Here is a 22,931-nt window from a genome sequence, read left to right as displayed (position 1 = left end):
TAGCAAACAGATCTAATTATCAAAAGTGATGCTACTACCAATTTTGTATAATTAATATCCAACCTAATTAATGTAGTAACTTGATGTGTCTCAGGAAAGTCTTCTTTTTCCCATTACAATTATATGAACCAACAGATCTATCAAGCACAAAAACACGGCAGTGTAAACGCCTAGTTTAGGTTGTGTACCAATCACGGGGTACAAAGAGCATATGGTTCCCTCAAACTTTCCACTACCAGTACTAGTAGTAGGCTGGTGCCACTATAGCAAGAGACCATACAGCGTGGGGTCCCTCCACCACATGACCCACCACCATATTGTCAACCAGCCTCAGGCCGATCAGCGCAGGGTTGCATTCCCTAGGGCATAGTTTCTCAAACTCCGCCATTACAGTCCAGATTTTAGGGATATCCATACTTGAGTCCAGATAGTTAAATCAAATTGACTGAGGTAAATTGTCACCTGTGCCCTATGGGGATCTTGCCCTCAAAACAATACAGGTTTTCCCCTTGGATAACATGCTGATAGTACTTGGGCTCTTCCCAACACTTGTGGGCCATGGGTGTTGGGGTAATAATAAAGTCTAATTACAGGTCCCGGCAAGCCCTGCCATGCCCTATTTTAAAGGATAGAAGGGCATGCTGGTAATTGAAGAAGCACAAATGGATAAAAGGGCCTGCTGTACAACTGTAAAACAATATTAAAATAACAGTACTTACACACCGAATCCTGTAATAATTTATTGAAAAAACTCCACTAGTCATTTTACACATTTGTTACTTACATAAATCCACTAGTCTTCTTTAGTCCAAGTGGCAACCACCTTCTGGCTTGGCAAAAAAAAAAAAAAAACGCACAGCATAGATCCTGTCATTCCTATGAAAATGAGTGGCTGCACAATGAACCACCATTCTCTTGGTTAGTACACTGGGTCTAGGGGGGCCCACATAGCACACCCTGCACCCATACAATTATACTTACCTCTCTGGAGTTCCGCGTCGGCTAGTGCTGCAGATAGAAATCACCTGAAATATGTTGTGACGGCCATTTTCCTGGAGATTTGCACATGCGCACTAGAGAAGTCTCCGAGAACATAGTGCGGGTGCCATATTCCTGGAGACCTGCACATGCGCAGTAGCACAAATCCAGAGTCTACTGGGCTGACTGAGAGGAGGGGGCCTGCACAGAGGCTGTCCACTGGCCCCTTCCTATCTTAAACCGCCCCTGGTTGCACTACAAAATTACCATGTTTTTGTGGCAGCTTTGCAGTGGGATCTATATATACATTAGGGATAGACAGCTTGATATATTTAATGGGCTGCCCTCTAACCTTTAGAAGGGTCGCACATTACCCATAATCTCAATACTATGTTAAAGGAATATATTTAATAAAAGACAGAGAGGCATATCTGTAATAACGGATCAGCAGGCAGTGTTACAAGCTACACAAGTCTGTAGATAAAGCAGGAATGAGTTGGGGGCTGCCGTCACTGATATACAGTATACTGAAGAAAATTCTATTTCTGTCGATTTTGAATTTCAACTGATGTTTACACTTTTCCCCCCAACCCTCAGGTGCCAGAGCGGCGAGTGTTATTATAGCTCTTACTGATGGGGAACTGCACCAAAATCAGTTCTACTATGCAGAAAAAGAGGTACGTCAATGTTTTGTTGGTTTCAGAAAGCGCAAAGTGCAATCATCTGCTCATTTGCTGCTTTAATTATAATAAAACAGCTGCCCATGGCTCTGTAAATAACATTAATCACCAGACTATCAAATTTATGAATCTTACACATGATACATTTTTATTTGGACATGCAATCCAGCCAGAAATGCGTAAGATGTGCTGGGTCATCATATACTGTATTACTGGCTTTATGTTATGCCTATGTTAGTGCGGCATGTGAATGACGCGACGCACTGTGGGCCTGATTCAGATGTGGACACTAATGCAATCGCAGTTGCGATCCCGTGCGCAGCTGCTGTGCGAAAATATGCTAATGCCTGCAGCCCACCGGTGGCCTCGCAGATCGTACAAAGACGGAGCAGCGCTCACAGATCCTTCGATAATCGACCATATGAGTAACCCTATGGTCACGCAGAATGGCACCGCGGGAACTGAAACACTGGCGCCAAGTTTTTTGCGTACGGGATCGCAATAGTATAATGAGATGCCCCGAAAACGTCCGCGATATGCCTGAGTTTTTGCCGTCACTCCCCGTAACCGGCACCAAACGGTCCATACATGTCAATCATTTTGCAAAGAAATTCTTACTGCGAGCGGCATCGATAAGGTACCTTGGCAGTGCGACCGTGATGCATGCGCACTTGGCCGATAATCGCTGAACTGCGTAAATATCGCCATCGGATCGACATCTCAATCAGGCTCTGTGTGACCAGGGCTGAATCGCGCAATTCCAGTTTATGTCTACATGTGATTTTTATGAATTAACTTACTTAATGAGCAAACTGTTTCTACCAATTGTGTTTGGTAAACAATGAGTTTAAAAATACTCACATTTTTAATAAATCATATGAAACAAATAGGGGCGGCCAAGAGTATGTGACAGAATCTTCAGTAAACTGAAAGGTATTTTCTTGCATTTACGGTAGTTAACTAAATAACTTAAGCTGGGTACACATGGGCCGTATATTTTGATTGGGGCGACAAAAGGGGCGATTTTTCAGCAAATTGCCTGCCCCAATATCTGTGCTACACATTATGCAATGTTTCCATAGAAGCCAGCGATTTTCCACCACACCATACTGATTTTGCATATGTCCACCCACAAGAATGATGACATAGTGACAGGAGAACATAGGAAACATGGGCAGATATCGCACACATTTGAATTTGAGGCCGAGATTTTCGTTCTTGACCGACAGATCAGATAATGGAAGGAATGCGTTTGTGGATGTTCTCTAACCGTTTTATGGGTGAAATGCTGAAATGATCGTTCATACACACTATACAATAAATCAGGCCGATCACACGATTATTCGCAAATCGGCCCAATAACTGTATAGTGCAGAGGTTCCCAAAACTGGTCATCAAGGCATCCCAACAGTTCAGGTTTTAGAGATATCCATGGTTGAGCACAGGTGGTTAAATCAAATTGACTGAGGCACTAATTAAGCAGAGACGTGCAGTCAGGGGAGGCAGAGCCATACTCCTGAGATTTGATATAAAAATGATTAGAATAATACAAAGAAGATATCTATAACTTACAAACATCTTCTTTGTTTATTGTAATAATTTTTATAGTTAACACTCACCAGCTTTGTGGAGCTCCCTGGGACTGCAGGGAGACGAGAGATGAGGCAGCAACAGCTCAGCCTCGCTTCTGTATAGCCAGACACTGCTTGCAGAGCTGGGGCAGGGCCACACCACGGACAGTAAGCTGCACAGAAAGAGAGCTAATAGAAGCATGCCTCTGAGTATGGGGGGCATGCCTTGAGCATTGAAGGACACCTTGGATGGGTCATGTGACCAGGAAGTGTGCCGAAGTGTTTAGAGATCAGAGCTCAGTCAGCAGAAGCAAGAGAAGATACAGTGATGCAGTTAGGAGAATCAATGAACACTGAAGCTTAGTGTAGTGAGGGGAGAGTTACAGTGACTAGGGGGTGAGACAGGCTCCCAGCACTCAGACCCATCTCCATGTGTGCCTCCCCAGCCATTGATATCACTGCATGTCACTGTAATTAAGTCACTTGTGGTCAAGCATAGATATTCTTAAAACTTGGACTGTTAGGGTGCCTTGAGAACCAAGTTTGGGAACCGCTGGTATAGTGTGTACCTAGCTTTATTCATAGTAAGATCTGTTTGCCCTAGGCACACTGATGTGTTTCACTCATCCTGCAATTACATCCTGGGCAGCAGCAGACAAACAACTGTTTAATTTCTCAGCAAGTGTGAAGATCCTTAAAGCGTGTTATTTGCCATTTGCTGGCCTCTGTTTTTCTTACTGAATGTTACAGCTTGCTAACAGTTTCACTTATGTCATGTAAATTAGCTAAACACCCGTCCTGCTTTGTGAGAAAAAATTTTGTAGTGCTGTATGTTTGATCTTCCAATAGACAGATCCTGTTCTTTGCCTAGGTTATAACTTCAGTTTCATAAATGAAGTTTCTGAAACTGAAATTAAAAATGTTTTTCAACCAAATCACAGGCACATATGTAGCTTTAGGTACTAGCACTAATTAGGTTCACTAGTTTGCTAGGTGTTAAACTGCATACACACACAACGATTTGTTACCAACGATTTTATGAACGATTTTCTGTCAATTATTGGTGCATACACACGATCAGATTTTTCCTTCAGATATGAACGATAACGATTTAAAAATCGTTCAGTCGTTCATATCTGAAGGAAAATCTGACATATCTGACATGCCTGAACGATGGACGATGAACGATGCGCGTTCCCGATGGTCAGATAACGATATCTGACATCTGATGTGTTTGCAGTCAGACTTGGACGATTCCATTCATTTTAATGCAGTCAAAAATCGTTCAATCGTTCAAAACTTTGGTAAAATCGTTCAAATCGTTCATCTGACAAATCTGACCGTGTGTATGCTCCATATCTGTCAGATTATCTGTCAGATTTTTTAAAGTGTAATGAACGATTTTCATGAACTACAAATGATTTTTGCATATTCCCTTAATGAAAATTGTTCAATTGACAAGTCTGACTGAACTACAAACTACAAACGTGAATGCGCATGAACGATAATCGTTCATCATTTGACTCAGAAAGTGAACGAATTTTTCAAACGATTATCGTTAATCGATGTCGTTTAACGATAATCGTTCAAAAAATCGTTGTGTGTGTCTGCAGCTTTAAAGTGTTTGCTTATTACACTGCCCCTTCTTTCCCTGAGCACTTGGATACCTTGCCCTGACAATAAAAAAACACAATGCAAAAAAAATAATACTTTCCTGCCAAAACAGCTGCAGTCATGAACAATATTTATTTAGATAAATAATGTGTGTAACAGGGTGTTTGCTTATAATGCGAATACCCCTCTGGTCCCCTGTAAAAATATACCCTAATTGTATAACTTTAGTTATTTTGCTATTCTTTGCTTTGTTACAACAAGGTACTGGAAATAATTTTGGTATATGTACAAAATAATGATACGATCTGGCATTCCGAATGTTTACCATGCAGGGAACTATTAAGTATAATGGAAATAATGTATCCCCTACTTTAAAGTATAAGAATATAGAAAGTCAATGTGGACATAACACAGACACAAGTACCGATATGCCACATACATCTGTCCTCCATGCGCTACAAGTCACGTTACACATAACAGGTGAGCGCCAAGCTTCTATTCGTGCGACTTTTTCCTTTCCAGTGTGTCCTATTCGCACAGTGATGCGAATAGATCGCACAAGCATATTTGCTGATTAAAATTATATGCGGCGTGCCTAAATTCTGTGAGCGACTGCGGGTGTATCTGCATGTGAAATGCTACGTTACCGCGGCTGTGACACTATAACATAGCATTTTGCATGCAGATACATAAAACAATGTATAACTGGTGTCTGTGCGTGGATTGGGGAAGGAAGTTGCATTATCACATACAAGTGCAATGCATATACCATGTGTTTATATTCCCATAATTTTTTTATTTTCATTTAGGCAGAGAGAGCTCGCAACATGGGTGCTATTATTTATTGTGTGGGAGTAAAAGACTTTAATGAAACACAGGTAAGTGGAGTAATGTGGTGGTGCATATTATTTGTACATTAAGCTGTATTACAGGAACTGATAAACAAGCTGCTTACAGTGGGTGTTAAAGTTTCCTTGTTTGCTGTCAATGAGTCACTAATGCAATTCATTATACATTTCTATTTTCCACATAATTGGGCTGGGGAGGTGGGTTTCCAGGCAACCGGAACCCCCCCCCCCCCCCCCCCCTGCATTTGCTTATGACTTTGTGTCACCGTGAAGCTGCAGTAATCACTGGGTGAAATTGTATCTGTGACTTGATGTAGATTTTACTGTCCTTTGCTATAGGAAATGTGTGGTGCCTACTATACATAAAAAGGTTTTCCCTACCGGAGACAGCATATCTGAAATATTTTCTGTTCCGACAAGAACTTTAAACATCCCTACAAATTCGGACTGGTTCTAAAAGTTCCCATAAACAAAAAAAATATATAACATAACAATTGCATCACCTGATTGAATAAATACAAATATATATGTGTACTACAAAACATATTATTATTACTTATTTATTTTAATACACTTTTTTTTGACAGATTGCTATATAATGCAACAGGGACACCAGTCCTTGCAGACCAGATAATGCGCACATTAGTAGACATAGGGCAGGAAGTACTAAGCATCGCTCCCGCGATGCAGTACATCCCCCCCTGTCTTCAGGTACATACCGAGGGTCATTGCCGCGGTATGTACCAAGAATATTGCAAAGGACAGCTCTCCCGATGGCGATGGCTCCGGACAATGGGACTTCCGTGTTTAATACCAGAAGTCCCTCTGGTGTCCTTCTGTACATGCGCAGAAGGCCGCGGGGGGTGATGGGAGGGGGAGCGTCCCGATAAGAAGCCCATAGGCTGTGGTGTTACCCATCAGGACAAAGCTGCTTAGTACATTTTGTGAATGCGGATTTTAACAGCATTTTCACCTTTAGTACAGCCCGCCCATTGAAAGCATCACACAAAAAATTACCATCTATGAAACTATTGGTATAGCTATAGGTACAATAGATGGCATGAACAAACATGACTAGAACACACAGAGTAAGACCAGAAGCAAACACTCAGAGATGGACATGTAAACTAATGGAACATTCTAAGGGGGAAATGTACAGTATCAAACCCTAGAGAGAGATAAAGTGGAGAAATTGCCCATAGCAACCAATCAGATTCGAATTGTCACTTTATAAACTGTGCTAGATAAATGACAGTTAGAAGATGAATAGTTGCTATGGGCAACTTATCTGCTTCATCTCTCTCAAAGGTTTGATACAAACCCACAACTCCGAAATTCCCAGCCATGACACATGGCAGCTCGCCCTTTCTAAATTAGATCACTTTAAAAAATAAATAAATAAGGCAATGTCCTAGAAATAAAAGTCTTGCTACACAACAGCAAAAAAAAACCCTACAATTGTATATGTTTCTTTGATGTAAAGTGTGTTACACATTTCTACTCCCTTTTGGTTTCCGCTGCAGGAGTCCCCTTGCTGCTCATTTGTACCCATCTTTCCTGATGTGCTTTCGCTCTATGTTACATTAAATAGATCCTGAAGTCAGAATTCATGATATGAAACAGAGGGACAGAGGTAGCCCTGGGCTGTGAGGCATATTTACATGGACAGAGACAGGATGGAAACAGCCAGAATGTCAAAAAGAGATATTTGTAGGGCCACCGACGGCGTAATATTACTATACATATGCGCGGTTTGGATTCCTGTTTGGTACAGCTCAGCTCTCTGAAATGCAACACAAACATGCAGTTATATTTTATGGCTGTGTCTATGGGAATGTTATTCAGTTACATTTATAGAAATCTAGGTTAATCAATACCTTACATCATTTTTTGTATTCAGTGAACATGTATTTTATTGCTATTGTCTTTTGGTTGCCAAAATGAAACACATACAGTATTTTATGTTCTCCCCCAATTAAAGAAGGGGAACGCCATTCAGATTGATGAGTATTGACCAGCTTTCAGTATAAATGGGAATGAATAGGTTGAGGGATTTTCAACCTGATTTCAATTGATCTAAACCTGCATTTGTCTTACAGCAATTTAATAACAATCATTTGTCAGTTCATGTTGAATTACCTTAGTAAAAATATTTCCTGATAACTAAAATACAAATGGGGGCAATCATAGGACCAATCACTCACATGATGTCCTGTGATTACAGCTACAGATGTAATGTCTTGTAGGATATATGTACTGTATATGTATATATATATATATATATATATATGTCCTCTCTATGCTGGCACTCTGTCACACAAACAATGAAGTTCCTCCGGTGCCTGTCCAAAATATCCCATGTAGATCCACCAAAAACGGGACGGCACTCAGAGAGTTGATATGCAAAACAACATATATTGTAAAAATGCCTCCAAAGCAGCAACGTTTCGAGGTGTAACCCTCTTTAAACACTTGAGGCTTGAGAAAGAGGGTTACACCTCGAAACGTCGCTGCTTTGGAGGCATTTTTACAATATATGTTGTTTTGCATATCAAATCTCTGAGTGCCGTCCCGTTTTTGGTGGATCTATATATATATATAAAATTATGTTAGAGTGTTTACCATCCCAACCTTTTGTGCTGAGGATCAGCTTACTGTGAAGAACCCCTTCCTGTGCTCATGGTGATCCCTCTGTCTTCCATGACCTTGTGTTCTCAGTAAGGTACAAAAAGTCTGTAAGACAAATCTTTGTGTTGACCTTATATCCTTATATATAAGGGGCCTATCTATTAGGCGACCTGAAAAACTGAACGTCTAGCGTTCAGTCCTTCAGGTGAACGGTGTTCACTGAAAGTCATTCAGTGCAGGAGACCAACCTCCTATCTGTGAACATGGGGAACCTGATCGTCGTCAGGCTGACGAGCATGTTCCACAGATATTCGAGTCGGCAAAGACCCAGCGTGCACGCGCATCACTGGTCCTTGCCGGCTATCCATTAGACGACTTTCTGAACGTTACACATATTACTAAGGTCACCTCTACAACATTTTTACAACATAAACACAAGAAATGTCTCTAACATCTTGAGTTCACCTACTGTATGTACTTATTATAGTGAGGTGGCCCAAACTGTGCTTTATGTTCTAGATGTGATCTATCTGGGGATTTACAACAGTAATATTATGCAACTAGTATTTTGGACCTGTCATTTGCTGGGTCGCTAGCTATTGTGCTGGGGGGGGGGGGGGTTTCTCTCTTCCTCCACCTTCCCATCTCTCTTCCCCTATTTTTCTCAATATTCCTCCCATGTCCATCTATTCCTTCCATCTCCCCCTATTACACTCATCTATCTCCTATTCCTCCCAGCTCACCTATTCTTCCCCTTGCTTCACCCATCTCCCCCTATTTATACTGTTTCCCCCTATAACTTCTGTCCAGGGCTATTTTTCTGGAAAAATAGTTTCAGGAACTGTGGGTGGAACTACTGGGGGTGGAGCTATAGAAAATCACAGACACACACAGTGTATATATATTCTATATATATATATACTGTGGTTAGCTAGCATCTTATGGAATAGGGAAGTAGAAATTCTGCACAAATGTTAAATGATATTTTTAATGCTATAAGTCACAATCATACGATAAGGTGATACATGATCATGATGATAAGGTTGGACAGCTTCCATTAGGAGAGTATAACAATTATTTGATTGGTTTATGTGATATTAACATTTTGATATATAAAAGTGTTCAATGATGTTGTCAGTTGGCAATAAAATACTTTGCCAGCTCTGTGTATGCTACACAAATAAATCTTCAAAGAGACTTCATCATTTTTCTGATCATTTCTATATCATAGTAAATAAGGCACTCAAAAGGGAACTTTAAAATTAAACTCATCTTATGGAAAATACATTTTGGCCCAGGATATTACATCATAGTTAATGAAAGGTTCAGGAACTGAGGGCCTGATTCTGACCTGCTCGCGAGCGCTGAGCGCTCGCAAGCGGGTCGATGGTGCCCTAGTGCGCATGCACACGATGGAGGGAGCTCCGTCGTGCGCATGCGCGAGACCCAAATAACGACGGGGTAGCCGTCGTTATGGGTCTCGCACCACAGGGGGCGTGCTGTCGATGGTGAGTGACAGCACGCCCCCATTGGTGGGCGTGCCGGGGGCGTGGCTGCCAGACGGAGGCGTTCCCATGGGAACGCCTACTGTCTGGGTCCGGCCCCACTGACATTACTAGTGATGTCAGTGGGAGTGATTTTGGCTCTGATAGAGCCAAAATCACTCCAGGGCTTGCGGTCACCGAGACCCTACCGCAGGGTCTCGTCGCAAGCCCGATGGTCGCGATGGTCTTGACCATCGCGACCATCATCATGGACGCTCGCATAAGCTGTGGGTGGTAACCCACAGCTATGCGAGCGTCCGGCTCTGAATCAGGCCCTGAGTTCCTTCTTGTTCCTGCTGAAAAATAGCACTGCTACCGTCTCCCCCTATTCATCCCATCTCCCCCTATCTCACCCTTTTTCTCAGAAATTCCTCCCATCACCCCATATGTCTCCCCCTATGCCTCCCATCATCCTTATTTATCAAGTACATTCTATAAAATTATAGTTAAAAGCTGATTGCTTGCTCTGGGTCAGTCTACACCCATCCTCTTTACAAGGTTTGGCGCTTTTTAGGGTTCAATCCTATTATCCGCAAGGTGGGTGAGTTGCCATTGCAATGGCATAGAAGCGCCAGCAACAGCACCCTAACGTGCCCCCTCATGCTGTGAACCAAAATCTGTGAGTCTGGAGGTACCGTGAGTGCGACATATAGCCGCATTACTCGTGCCGCGGGGGAACTCACAGCTAGTTGGACTGACCACAAAGTGTTTGGAGCTCCTTTACAAAGCATTTGATTGCATCTCCTGTCTATTCCACAGCTCTCTACAATTGCTGACAGCATTGACCATGTTTTCCCAGTGACGGGTGGCTTTCAAGCTCTACAGGGCGTTATTGACTCAGTGAGTATATATATTAAAGCGCTACATAATGTAAACTAATCTCAGGATCACTGGTAACTATAAAGAACTGTGTGTACAAAATATACCCAGATTGTTACAGGGCAAGATTAACACACAAACTGTGACTCATTCGCTAGCTGTAAGGCGTAAATGTATCACCCGTATAAATGGCAAGCGCACTTTTGGAGTTATTGATGATGATTGTTGGGTCTGCACAGACACCATTTATACACTAGATTTACTCATCTTGTAGATGCATCTCTGCTCATATGCAAACAAGGCATCTCGTCATTCAACTGTAAATGAGGCTCCAATATCTATCTACACACATTTGTATACCAATAAGAGTTCCATAAATGCAGTGCTATACTTGTGGGATTATTATTATCATTATCCCTTAGTTATATGGCGCCACAATGGTTCTGCAGTGCCTTGCATAGTACATAAGCAAATGATCACACAAGAAAACAGTGACTTACAGCAGTGGCGTCCCTCCCCGCAGTGTCACCTGGTGCGGAGAGGGATGCTATGTGTGCGGTTGAGCTGTGCGCTGAGAATAGGGGCGTGGGCCCAAACCCCCATGGTTATTATTACTGGGGAAGGGGGATGCCAGAGATGTGTACTGCCCTGTTTGCAGTGCCGACTCCCTCACAGTGTCAGGAGCCGAGTGCTGCACTTAATGCTACAGTGCAGCAGCCAGCTCCTGTCACTGAGGGGGAGTCGGCACCTTGGTGCCCCCCCCCTTGGCGGGTGACACCCGGGTGTTACCCGCACCTCCTTGTGACGCCACTGACTTACAGTACAAAACAAAGCAGGACAATTATATACATTGCTGCATTAGCGATCATATCACTAAAATAAGCAGCAGGGCGTCAGCAAATAAGTGTTAGGTACTGTTGTGGGGAGTATGGAGTAGATGATAGTATGAGTAATGGAAGGAGAAGCACGTGAGGGAAGAGGGCCCTGCTTGTGAGAGCTTACACTCTAAAGAGGAGGGGCACAAAGACAGGGGTGACACAGATGGGGTAGACAGTGAAGAAGGAGCATGGAGCAGTGGAGTAGTATGAGAGCTCAAAGGCTTTGACAAAGTAGTGAGTGTCTTGAGAGCCAGCTTGCAGTTTTGTAGAGTGGTGGAGAGTCTGATAGGGAGAGGGAGAGAGTTCCAGAGGTAAGGAGCTGCACGAGCAAAATCTTGGAGGCAGGAGTGGGAGGACGTAGTTAGTTGGAAGCAGAGGCGGCGTGCATTTCTGGAGCAAAAGGGGCGGGTGGGAATGTGAAGGAAGATGAGGTCAGATTGTCTGTTTTTGTTTGAAATGTTACTAATGTTTCCCTGTAATATCCTAATCAAAACACAATTTGAGCGCAATTAATTAGGACTATTTTAACGCAGTAATTTGTCCTGAAATAGTTTAAAACACACTTGAGTAAAGTTAATTCTGCCGTAGCTGACTTATATAGAGCCTTGCAAAAGTCACATTCATCTGCAGTGATCCCCTTAAAAAGGAGAGGTAATAGTAAACCATAAAGTAACAAAAATTAATATAATTTGTTTTTTGTTATTAATGGTGATCCACCTCTGATAGTGATAAGGGGCCCATTTATTAATGATTACATTTTGCAATGCGATCTGGGCACGATACTAGCGTCCATGATTGCATTGCAGGATGCGATCATAATGCCCGAATGTAACAAAAAGCACGCGGAGGGAAATGGGCTCTGAAAGGAGCCCGCCCCTGCGATGTGCTGGGATTCCTGTGCCGGGACTCCAGTACATGTGCGGTCTACTGACCATGCATGCACTGCTGCCATTACCAGGAGAGGGTTCCCATGGGATATTAAATATTTGCGGTTACCCCCACGAAAATGATGAATAAGCCACAAATAATTATTGATAAATGAGCCCCTAAAGCCTAATAAGTTTTTTTGGATTAACTTTCCATTAAATTGAAAGCAGCGATGTTGCGTCAGATGGTCCTGTCCTCAGGTTTGTTCCCAACTAATCATATCTGTGACCTGTTTGGAATGCTCTTCATTTATGTTCGTGTAATAGTTTAGGCAGATGAGTCTTCCAGTGGGGGCAGCAGATGACTTTTCTTCTTCTTTGAGGAGCAGACAGCCCCCCTTTTTCCAAGAATTTTCAACTGACAATTCTAAGTAAAGTTCCATTGGTAAAACTGATTGAAGTGACCCCCTTTCATATCTGAAATTCACCCCTTGGCTATTTTGTGATGTGGATTGCATTATTTTGTTGCTGTATAGTATAAAGTATATTTTATGTGATATGGTATATGAAATTGTTCAGAGATGGAGCGCACATAAAATTGCTCTTCCTGTCAGCACCAGTTAGAGAAAACTGTGGCTCTTTGGTCCGTACTAACAGTAATAACTTGGCTCCCACTTTGCTTGACTAAAACTTGAATTGAGACAGAGAACTGCTTCTTCTTTCAGATCCTGAAGAAATCCTGCATTGAAATCCTGGCTGTAGAGCCGTCCAGCGTCTGTGCTGGAGGTGAGTTACCACAGGAATTGCAACCTTTCAGGGCCAGAGGAGGCAAGACATTGCAGGCATTTAATGGTCTTAAAGTGGACCTGTCTGTTCAGTTATGTTATATGTCTAGTCATATGGGACACTTCATTTATGGTCATTTGGGAAAAGTAAGTGTAAGACTCCCCTCTTCCTCAGACTTGCATGCCATCTAAATATGTACTGCCTGCCATGTCCTCTGCTAAGATCAGGGGCAGGACTAGCGACACTACGGGGGGTTATGTCATCTATGAGATCAGATTTTAGGAAAGCCTGGTAATGCCCAGGCAGGGCTTCATTGTGTATGTACCGGCCCCTGTGCCCAAGAATGGGATCTCGTATGAGCACCTCCTGGTACTACGCATGCACAATGATGCTACAAGCAGTATTTTTACACATGTTTTGCTATAATAATTTTATGTACAGACTGATGAGAGTTTTGTTTCTGCATATATATATATATATATATGTTGCATTATGCACTGATTTGTGCACTCTGTTAGTACATTTCATGGCATGTATAGGCCTGTGTATAGTATTAGTTACTGTCTATAGTATAATGTGGACAGTATGTATTTAACAGTATAGAATCAGAGTACTTGATACTTTGATATGTTAATATGTCCCCCCCAGTAAGAATTATGCAAACGGAGGTGCACGTTACAACTCCATAAAACAGTTGCGCCTAGTGCCACGTATCAGACTTCATTTCTTTAGGGGTAAATTCACTAAAGTGCAGGTTTTTAGAAGTGGAGATGCTGCCCATAGCAACCAATCTGATTCTAGCTATTATCTTCTAGAAGGTGCTAGATAATTGTTAAGTAGATTCTGATTTGTTGCTATGGGCAACATCTCCACTTTTAAAAACCCGCACTTTAGTAAATATACCCTTTAGTGTTTAAAAAAATAAATAATTTAAAAGCAATCATTTGAATTGCTAATAAGATACATTTAAGTCTTCAATCGGTCAAGTTTATAAATAAGATCTAAAAAGTCAGAGACAATTTTCCTATATTTTGAACAAAGAAGTACAGTAGTATATAAAATGTGGCATGCATTGCTACAGACGGGGAGGCAGCAAAGGTCATGGATGATATTGGTTGTGACATGCCCAAAGGTCTAGTAAAATTTGCTTCCAAAATTTGGGTTACATACTGTGTCATCATCCTAGAATTACTATTTTAAAATTCTTTTAAACATGGTACTGAATCTGAATTCACAAATGTTTCTATTGATTAATAATCTTTGACTATCACTTACATGTGATCAGTGCTGTGATGGTGACTATGGGAGTCTTCCCAGTAGCGTTTTCTTCCTTTTTTTGTTTAGTTTTTTTTTTTTGTGTGTCAGTGAATAAGTATCAGATATGTTATTGTTCTTCTGTGTACTGAGCATTTGTATTGTAAATGACTACTGTACGCATCCTATTCTTCCCATCCCGCCATCTTCCAATGTCTATTCCCGGATATTCTTCTGTCTCTGTGCAATCTTAGTATGGTGACTTTGATTTAAGTAGATTACACTCGATGTAAGAAAGTCACTATCTAAAATGATTTTATATCAAAGATCGTGTATTACTGGCCTAAATAATATACATTAATGGGTAAATTTATTAGACATTGAAAAGAAGACTCTGGAATCTGATTGGTTGCCAAAGTTTGATTAATCTCCCCATAAGTAACTGGAGCATTGATATCTTGTAACACAGTTTGTGTATAAGAAATGTACTCTCTTCTTTTCATCCCTGAGCCGCCATTTTGTAGTTGTCACAAAGGCGCACTGTAGAAAGGTAGCACGCGGTAATGACAGCTGTGCTGTTCTCCCCATGTTCTGTCTGCAAATGACCTGGGTTGGCCAGTGGGAATACACTAGGGGTGTGCACCGGCCACTTTTCGTGTTTTGTGTTTTGGTTTTGGATCTGGATCTTTCTTCGTGTTTTGGATCTGGATTGGTTTTGCCAAAACCACCCTTCCGTGTTTTGGGTTCTGGGTTTTGTGTTTTGGATCTGTATTTTTTTTTTAAAAAGCATAAAAACAGCTAAAATCACAGAATTTGTTGGTTTCTCTGCTCCTATGCTATTATTAACCTCAATAACCTTAATTTCCACTCATTTCCAGTCTATTCTGAACACCTCACACCTCACAATAGTGTTTTCATGTCCAAAAGGTTGCACCGAGGTAGCTGGATGACTATGCTAAGCGACACGAGTGGGCGGCACAAACACGTGACCCATCTAGGAGTGACACTGCAGTGGCAGACAGGATGGCAGTTAGAAAAACTAGGCCCCAAACTGTACATAATGCAAAGAAAAAAAAGAAGTGCAAGATGGAATTGTCCTTGGGCCCTCCCACCCACCCTTATGTTGTATAAACAGGACATGCACACTTTAACAAATCAATCATTTCAGCGCCAGGGTCTGCCACACAACTGTGGCTGAAATGATTGGTTCGTTTGGGCCCCCACAAAACAAGCTGGCAATTAATGTGTCCCTGCACAAACTGGCTCTACGGAGGCAAGATGTCATCCTCATCCTCCTCATCCACCGATTCCTCACCCTCTTCAGTGTGTACATCCTCATCCTCACAAAGTATTAACTCGTCCCCACTTGAATCCACCACCACAGGTCCCTCTGTACCTTCTGGAGGCTGGTCTCCCTGGAAGAGCTGATAATTCATTTTGATGAACATCATCTTCTCCACATTCTGTGGAAGCAACCTCCTACGCCTTTCGCTGACAAGGTTCCCGGCTGCACTAAACACTCTTTCGGAGTACACACTGGAGGGGGGGCAACTCAGGTAAAATAGAGCCAGCTTGTACAGGGGCCTCCAAATTGCCTCTTTTTCCTGCCAGTACAGGTATGGACTGTCTGACATGCCTACTTGGATGCTGTCACCGATGTAATCCTCCACCATTCTGTCAATGGTGACAGTATCATATGCAGTGACAGTAGACATGTCAGAAATTGTTGCCAGGTCCTTCAGTCCGGACCAGATGTCCAAACTTGGTCCTGCCTGCCCTGCATCACCGCCAGCGGGTTGCTTAGGATACCTAAGTTTTTTCCTGGCAGCCCCAGTTGCGGGAGAAAATGAAGAAGGAGCCGTTGACGTGTCACGTTCCGCTTCAGCTGACAGTGTGTTCACCAGCAGGTCTTTGCACCTCTGCAGGCTTGTGTCGGCCGGAAAGAGAGACACCACATAGGCTTTAAACCTAGGATCAAGCACGGTGGCCAAAATGTAGTGGTCTGATTTCAACAGATTGACCACCCTGGAATCCTGGCAAAGCGAATGAAGGGCTTCATCCACAAGTCCCACATGCCGAGCGGAATCGCTCCGTCTTAGCTCCTCCTTCACTTTCTCCAGCTGCTTCTGCAAAAGCCTGATGAGGGGAATGACCTGACTCAAGCTGGCTGTGTCTGAACTGACTTCACGTGTGGCAAGTTCGAAGGGCTGGAGAACCTTGCACAACACGGAAATCATTCTCCACTGCGCTTGAGTCAGGTGCATACCCCCTCCTTTGCCTATGTCATAGGTGGATGTATAGGCTTGTATGGCCTTTTGCTGCTCCTCCATCCTCTGAAGCATATAGAGGGTTGAGTTCCACCGCGTCACAACCTCTTGCTTCAGGTGATGGCGGGGCAGGTTCAAGAGTGTTTGCTGGCGCTCCAGTCTTCGGCACGCAGTCGCTGAATGGCGAAAGTGGCCAGAAATTTTTCGGGCCACCCAAAGCGTCTCCTGCACGCCCCTGTCGCTTTTCAGAAAATTCTGCACCACCAAGTTTATTGTGTGAGCAAAACATGGGACGTGCTGGAATTTGCCCAGATGTAATGCCCGCACAATATTGGTGGCGTTGTCAGATATCACAAATCCCCAGGAGAGTCTAAGTGGGGTAAGCCACTGGGCGATGATTTCCCTCAGTTTCTCTAAGAGGTTGTCGGCGGTGTGCCTCTTACTGAAACCGGTGATACACAGCGTAGCCTGCCTTGTAACGAGCTGGCGTTTCTGAGATGCTGCTACTGGTGACGCTGCTGCTGTTGCTGCGTAAGGTGATACATCTACCCAGTGGGCTGTCACAGTCATATAGTCCTTAGTCTGCCCTGTTCCACTTGTCCACATGTCCGTGGTTAAGTGGACATTGTGTACAACGGCATTTTTCAGGACACTGAGGACACTTTTTCTGACGTTTCTGTACAGTCTCGGTATCGCCTGCCTAGTGAAGTGGAATCTAGACGGGATTTGGAACCGGGGACACACTACCTCCATCAATTGTCTAAATCCCACTGCACTAATGGCGGATACCGGACGCACGTCTAACACCAACATAGCAGTCAAGGCCTCAGTTATACGTTTTGCTTCAGGATGACTGCTGTCGTACTTCATCCTCCTCGCTAAGGACTGTTGGAGGGTCAATTGTTTAGTAAAAGTAGTGGTGTTCCTACTTCCTCTCTGGGATGATGAACGACTCCCAGCAGCAGCAACAGCAGCAGCGGCAGCAGTAGGCGTAGCAATGCAGGATCCTCCAGAGGAATCCCGGATAGGAGAGTCAGTCATGCCAGTGACATGGCCTGCAGGACTACTTCCGATCCTGACTAAGGAGGAAATTGACGAGGAGGGAGTTGACGGTGTGGTTTGCAGGCGCTTGGATACAACAGGACAACGGGATTTAGGTGTCCCTGGACTGCTTACGGTCTTAGCCAAAGTTTCTGAACTTGACAGTAACTTTTTATGAACGCGCTGCAGGTGCCGTATAAGGGAGGATGTTCCTAGGTGGTTGACGTCCCTACCCCTACTTATTTCACCTTTACATATGGTACATATGGCAAGACAGTTGTTGTCCGGATTTGGATAGAAATATTGCCAGACCAAAGAGGTGGAATGTTTGGTCTTCTGCCCAGGCATGACCGTGATGGGCTTTTTCATCCCACGGACAACAACTGTCTCCCCCGGAGCCTGATTTAAACAAACCACATCACCATCAGAATCCTCCTCGCCAACTTCCTCCTCAGCGCCAGCTACACCAGTATCCTCATCCTGTTGTACTTCAACAGTGACATCTTCAATTTGCATATCAGCAAGTGGACTGTGGGTGCTCCTTTCAGCACTTGCAGGGGGCGTGCAAATGGTGGAAAGAGCCACCTCTTCCCGTCCAGTGCTGGGAAGGTCAGGCATCGCAACCACCACCACACTTGGACTCTCCTTGGGGATTTGTGATATCTTCTTAGAAAGCACAGTTCTTCGCTGTGCTTTTGCCAGCTTAACTCTTTTGATTTTTTTAGTGGGAGGAGGGCTTCCATCGTCATGTGAAGCTGAACCACTAGTCATGAACATACTAGGGATCGACCTTAGCCGTTCCTTGCCACTCCGTGTCGTAAATGGCATATTGGCAAGTTTACGTTTCTCTTCAGCTGATTTAAATGTCTTTTTCAAGGTCATTTTCCTGAACTTTGCCATTTGGGATTGTATGTGCCCTCTACTATGACATTGGGCATCGGCCTTGGCAGACGACGTTGATGGCATGTTATCGTCTATGTCATGACTAGTGGCAGCAGCTTCAGCACTAGGAGGAAGTGGTTCTTGATCTTTCTCTATTTTATTTTTATCGGAGAAAGTTTGGTCCTCCATTTATGTTATATCGATTTGATATATACGTGCGGCTAAACACAGAAAATAATTTTTTTTTTGGTTTGGACTGGAGTGTACTTTCGGGGGTTACAGCACCCTTAATGGTCAAGCCAGCCGGCCCTTTACTTATGACACAGGCGCACGCTTGGCACTACTTTGTTGATGCACGTGCGGCTACTGCGCACACAATTCACAAACACAGAAAATAATTTTTTTTTTGGTTTGGACTGGAGTGTACTTTCGGGGGTTACAGCACCCTTAACGGTCAAGCCAGCCAGCCCTTTACTTATGACACAGGCGCACGCTTGGCACTACTTTGTTGATGCACGTGCGGCTACTGCGCACACAATTCACAAACACAGAAAATAATTTTTTTTTGGTTTGGACTGGAGTGTACTTTCGGGGGTTACAGCACCCTTTAACGGTCAAGCCAGCCGGCCCTTTACTTATGACACAGGCGCACGCTTGGCACTACTTTGTTGATGCACGTGCGGCTACTGCGCACACAATTCACAAACACAGAAAATAATTTTTTTTTTGGTTTGGACTGGAGTGTACTTTCGGGGGTTACAGCACCCTTTAACGGTCAAGCCAGCCGGCCCTTTACTTATGACACAGGCGCACGCTTGGCACTACTTTGTTGATGCACGTGCGGCTACTGCGCACACAATTCACAAACACAGAAAATAATTTTTTTTTTGGTTTGGACTGGAGTGTACTCTCGGGGGTTACAGCACCCTTAACGGTCAAGCCAGCCGGCCCTTTACTTATGACACAGGCGCACGCTTGGCACTACTTTGTTGATGCACGTGCGGCTACTGCGCACACAATTCACAAACACAGAAAATAATTTTTTTTTGGTTTGGACTGGAGTGTACTTTCGGGGGTTACAGCACCCTTTAACGGTCAAGCCAGCCGGCCCTTTACTTATGACACAGGCGCACGCTTGGCACTACTTTGTTGATGCACGTGCGGCTACTGCGCACACAATTCACAAACACAGAAAATAATTTTTTTCTTGGTTTGGACTGGAGTGTACTTTCGGGGGTTACAGCACCCTTAATGGTCAAGCCAGCCGGCCCTTTACTTATGACACAGGCGCACGCTTGGCACTACTTTGTTGATGCACGTGCGGCTACTGCGCACACAATTCACAAACACAGAAAATAATTTTTTTTGGGTTTGGACTGGAGTGTACTTTTGGGGGTTACAGCACCCTTTAACGGTCAAGCCAGCCGGCCCTTTACTTATGACACAGGCGCATGCTTGGCACTACTTTGTTGATGCACGTGCGGCTACTGCGCACACAATTCACAAACACAGAAAATAATTTTTTTTTTGGTTTGGACTGGAGTGTACTCTCGGGGGTTACAGCACCCTTAACGGTCAAGCCAGCCGGCCCTTTACTTATGACACAGGCGCACGCTTGGCTCTACTTTGTTGATGCACGTGCGGCTACTGCGCACACAATTCACAAACACAGAAAATAATTTTTTTTTGGTTTGGACTGGAGTGTACTTTCGGGGGTTACAGCACCCTTTAACGGTCAAGCCAGCCGGCCCTTTACTTATGACACAGGCGCACGCTTGGCACTACTTTGTTGATGCACGTGCGGCTACTGCGCACACAATTCACAAACACAGAAAATAATTTTTTTTTTGGTTTGGACTGGAGTGTACTTTCGGGGGTTACAGCACCCTTAACGGTCAAGCCAGCCGGCCCTTTACTTATGACACAGGCGCACGCTTGGCACTACTTTGTTGATGCACGTGCGGCTACTGCGCACACAATTCACAAACACAGAAAATAATTTTTTTTTTGGTTTGGACTGGAGTGTACTTTCGGGGGTTACAGCACCCTTTAACGGACAAGCCAGCCGGCCTTTTACTTATGGGACACAGGCGCACGCTTGGCACTACTTTGTTGATGCACGTGCGGCTACTGCGCACACAATTCACAAACACAGAAAATAATTTTTTTTTTGGTTTGGACTGGAGTGTACTTTCGGGGGTTACAGCACCCTTAACGGTCAAGCCAGCCGGCCCTTTACTTATGACACAGGCGCACGCTTGGCACTACTTTGTTGATGCACGTGCGGCTACTGCGCACACAATTCACAAACACAGAAAATATATTATTTTTTTAGCACTTGGGGGGAGCACCCCTGATGGACAGAGCACCCCCTGGACAACACTACAGCACCCCTTTAGGACTGGGACACTGCACAGGACTTTGGAGTGGACACAGCCCCTATGGAGAACTGACTGCACAACACAGTCCAGCCAGCCCCTATGGACTTTGAAGTAGTGGACACAGCCCCTATTAACAACAGCAGCACAGCACAACACAGCCAGCCCCTATGGACTTTGAAGTAGTGGACAACAGCAGCACTACACTACACTACACTACACAGCACTAACTCCCACCCTCCCTCTTCACTGTCCACAGCCGAGTGAGAAAATGGCGCCGACGCGGGTACCTTATATAGGATCCAAAACCCGCGAGACTCGGAAGGCGGGAAGATGACGTTTTGCCTCGATGTCAGATCCGAGTCAGGCGGGAAAAGTCGAGCCTGACTCGGATCGGACTCGGATCGGGGGGGCTCGGGGGGGTTCGGATTTCAGAAATCCGAACCCGCTCACCCCTAGAATACACAGGTGCTGAGTGACTCAGGGGTCTATGTAGCAAGCCTTGGAGAGAGATACATTGGATGGAGATAAAGTACCAACCAATCAGCTCCTTACAATCTGTCACTTTACAGGTTTTGATTGAAAATTGACAGTTAGGAGCTGATTGGTTGGTACATTATCTCCATCCACTTTGTCTCCCTCCAAGGCTTGGTACTTGGCCCCTCAGTGAGTGCAGACAAAGGGTTTACATAACATAGCATAAATAAATAAATATTTTTGATTAAAAAGTGTTTAATCAAAAATATTTATATTTTTATGGCGGCAGCCGGCGTTCTCTGCGGATCGACCTCCATGGTCACTTGTTGTTGGTATATGTCCAGGCCATTGTGATGCTTAATGTCTCCTCCAGCCCCTGTGGTTGTTCTACATTGCCTGCGCACTATGGAGATGTGTGATCATTAGTCTTTGATCTGGAGATATTTGCTTTGTCCGGATAGACGCTGAGATCATGTCACGTTATTTCTGAAATATTGTTTTATGTCTGACAACTGAGGTCTTGATAAAGGTTCAGTTGAGAACCGAAACGTCGACCAGACCATGATGAGATTTACAGTCATCTGACCAAGATGAGATCCATATTCATCGGATTATGATGTTTTAACAAATTGAACAATTGATTTAAATGGCGAGCGCATCCTTCCCTCAGCGGAAACAGACAATATTTTAGGGGCCTGTCGGTTCTTGGAAGCACCCCGATGATGTTTATGTAAAGTTGAGAGTGCAGGACTCCTTGGGATATATATATATATATATATATATATATTCTATTGAATCCTAACACCCTCCCCAGCTTGATCAAACCACTTTAGTCTTTGTAATGCTGGGCATACATGGCAAGATAAAATGCCTGTCAGACCGACAGACATTTTATCTGGCCGGCTGCCAGCCGCAGATGTCCGCGGCATACACTGTGAGAGAAATCTCACAGTGTATAGCCCGACATCTGCGCTCCGCCCCTGGGGGAGGAGACATTTCCCTGTTCCATACACTGCCCGATGCGGCCGACAGTTACCGGGTAAATATCGCATCGGACGGGCATGCTGGACAATCCAGCATGCCCGACCGAGCAATATTTAACCCTCGGTCGCCCCCCCCCCCACGCTACAATTATCGCGGCGATCCGCCGATATCGGGCGGATCGTCCCGATAATTGCAGCGTGTATGGCCAGCATAAGTGACACACATTGTGTGGGAGTGTAAATATCACACAGAATGAAGGCCACCCCAAAAATTCCCAAATGGCAGGACACTGACTTTTATACTCCCAGCCCCGGATTTATTCCAGTTTACTTTCACCCTAAGGATTTGTGTACGCAGGTATAGCATTTAGAATAAAGTGCAGACCATTGTCACTGTACTCTATAATGGTGTTAGATCTTGTGTAAAGTAAGTAACA

At 44.0% G+C, this 22,931-nt stretch overlaps 1 protein-coding gene across 1 annotated transcript in view; it reads left to right on the top strand.

Moving 5' to 3' along the window:
- Nucleotides 1-22,931, top strand: part of LOC148522894 (anthrax toxin receptor 1-like) — a 135,351-nt gene that overhangs the window by 59,330 nt on the left and 53,090 nt on the right. The window contains exons 6-9 of the mRNA XM_088473487.1: nucleotides 1,576-1,655; nucleotides 5,653-5,721; nucleotides 10,623-10,703; nucleotides 13,152-13,212. Coding sequence (XP_088329613.1) covers nucleotides 1,576-1,655; nucleotides 5,653-5,721; nucleotides 10,623-10,703; nucleotides 13,152-13,212 — 291 coding nt within the window. The remainder of the gene's footprint in view (nucleotides 1-1,575; nucleotides 1,656-5,652; nucleotides 5,722-10,622; nucleotides 10,704-13,151; nucleotides 13,213-22,931) is intronic.

The sequence above is a fragment of the Taudactylus pleione genome, unplaced genomic scaffold (assembly GCF_031769625.1).
Source record: "Taudactylus pleione unplaced genomic scaffold, aTauple2 ptg000136l, whole genome shotgun sequence".
Taxonomy (NCBI): Eukaryota; Metazoa; Chordata; class Amphibia; order Anura; family Myobatrachidae; genus Taudactylus; species Taudactylus pleione.
Note: the sequence above shows the minus strand (reverse complement) of the source record. Positions and strands in the feature narration are given on the sequence as shown.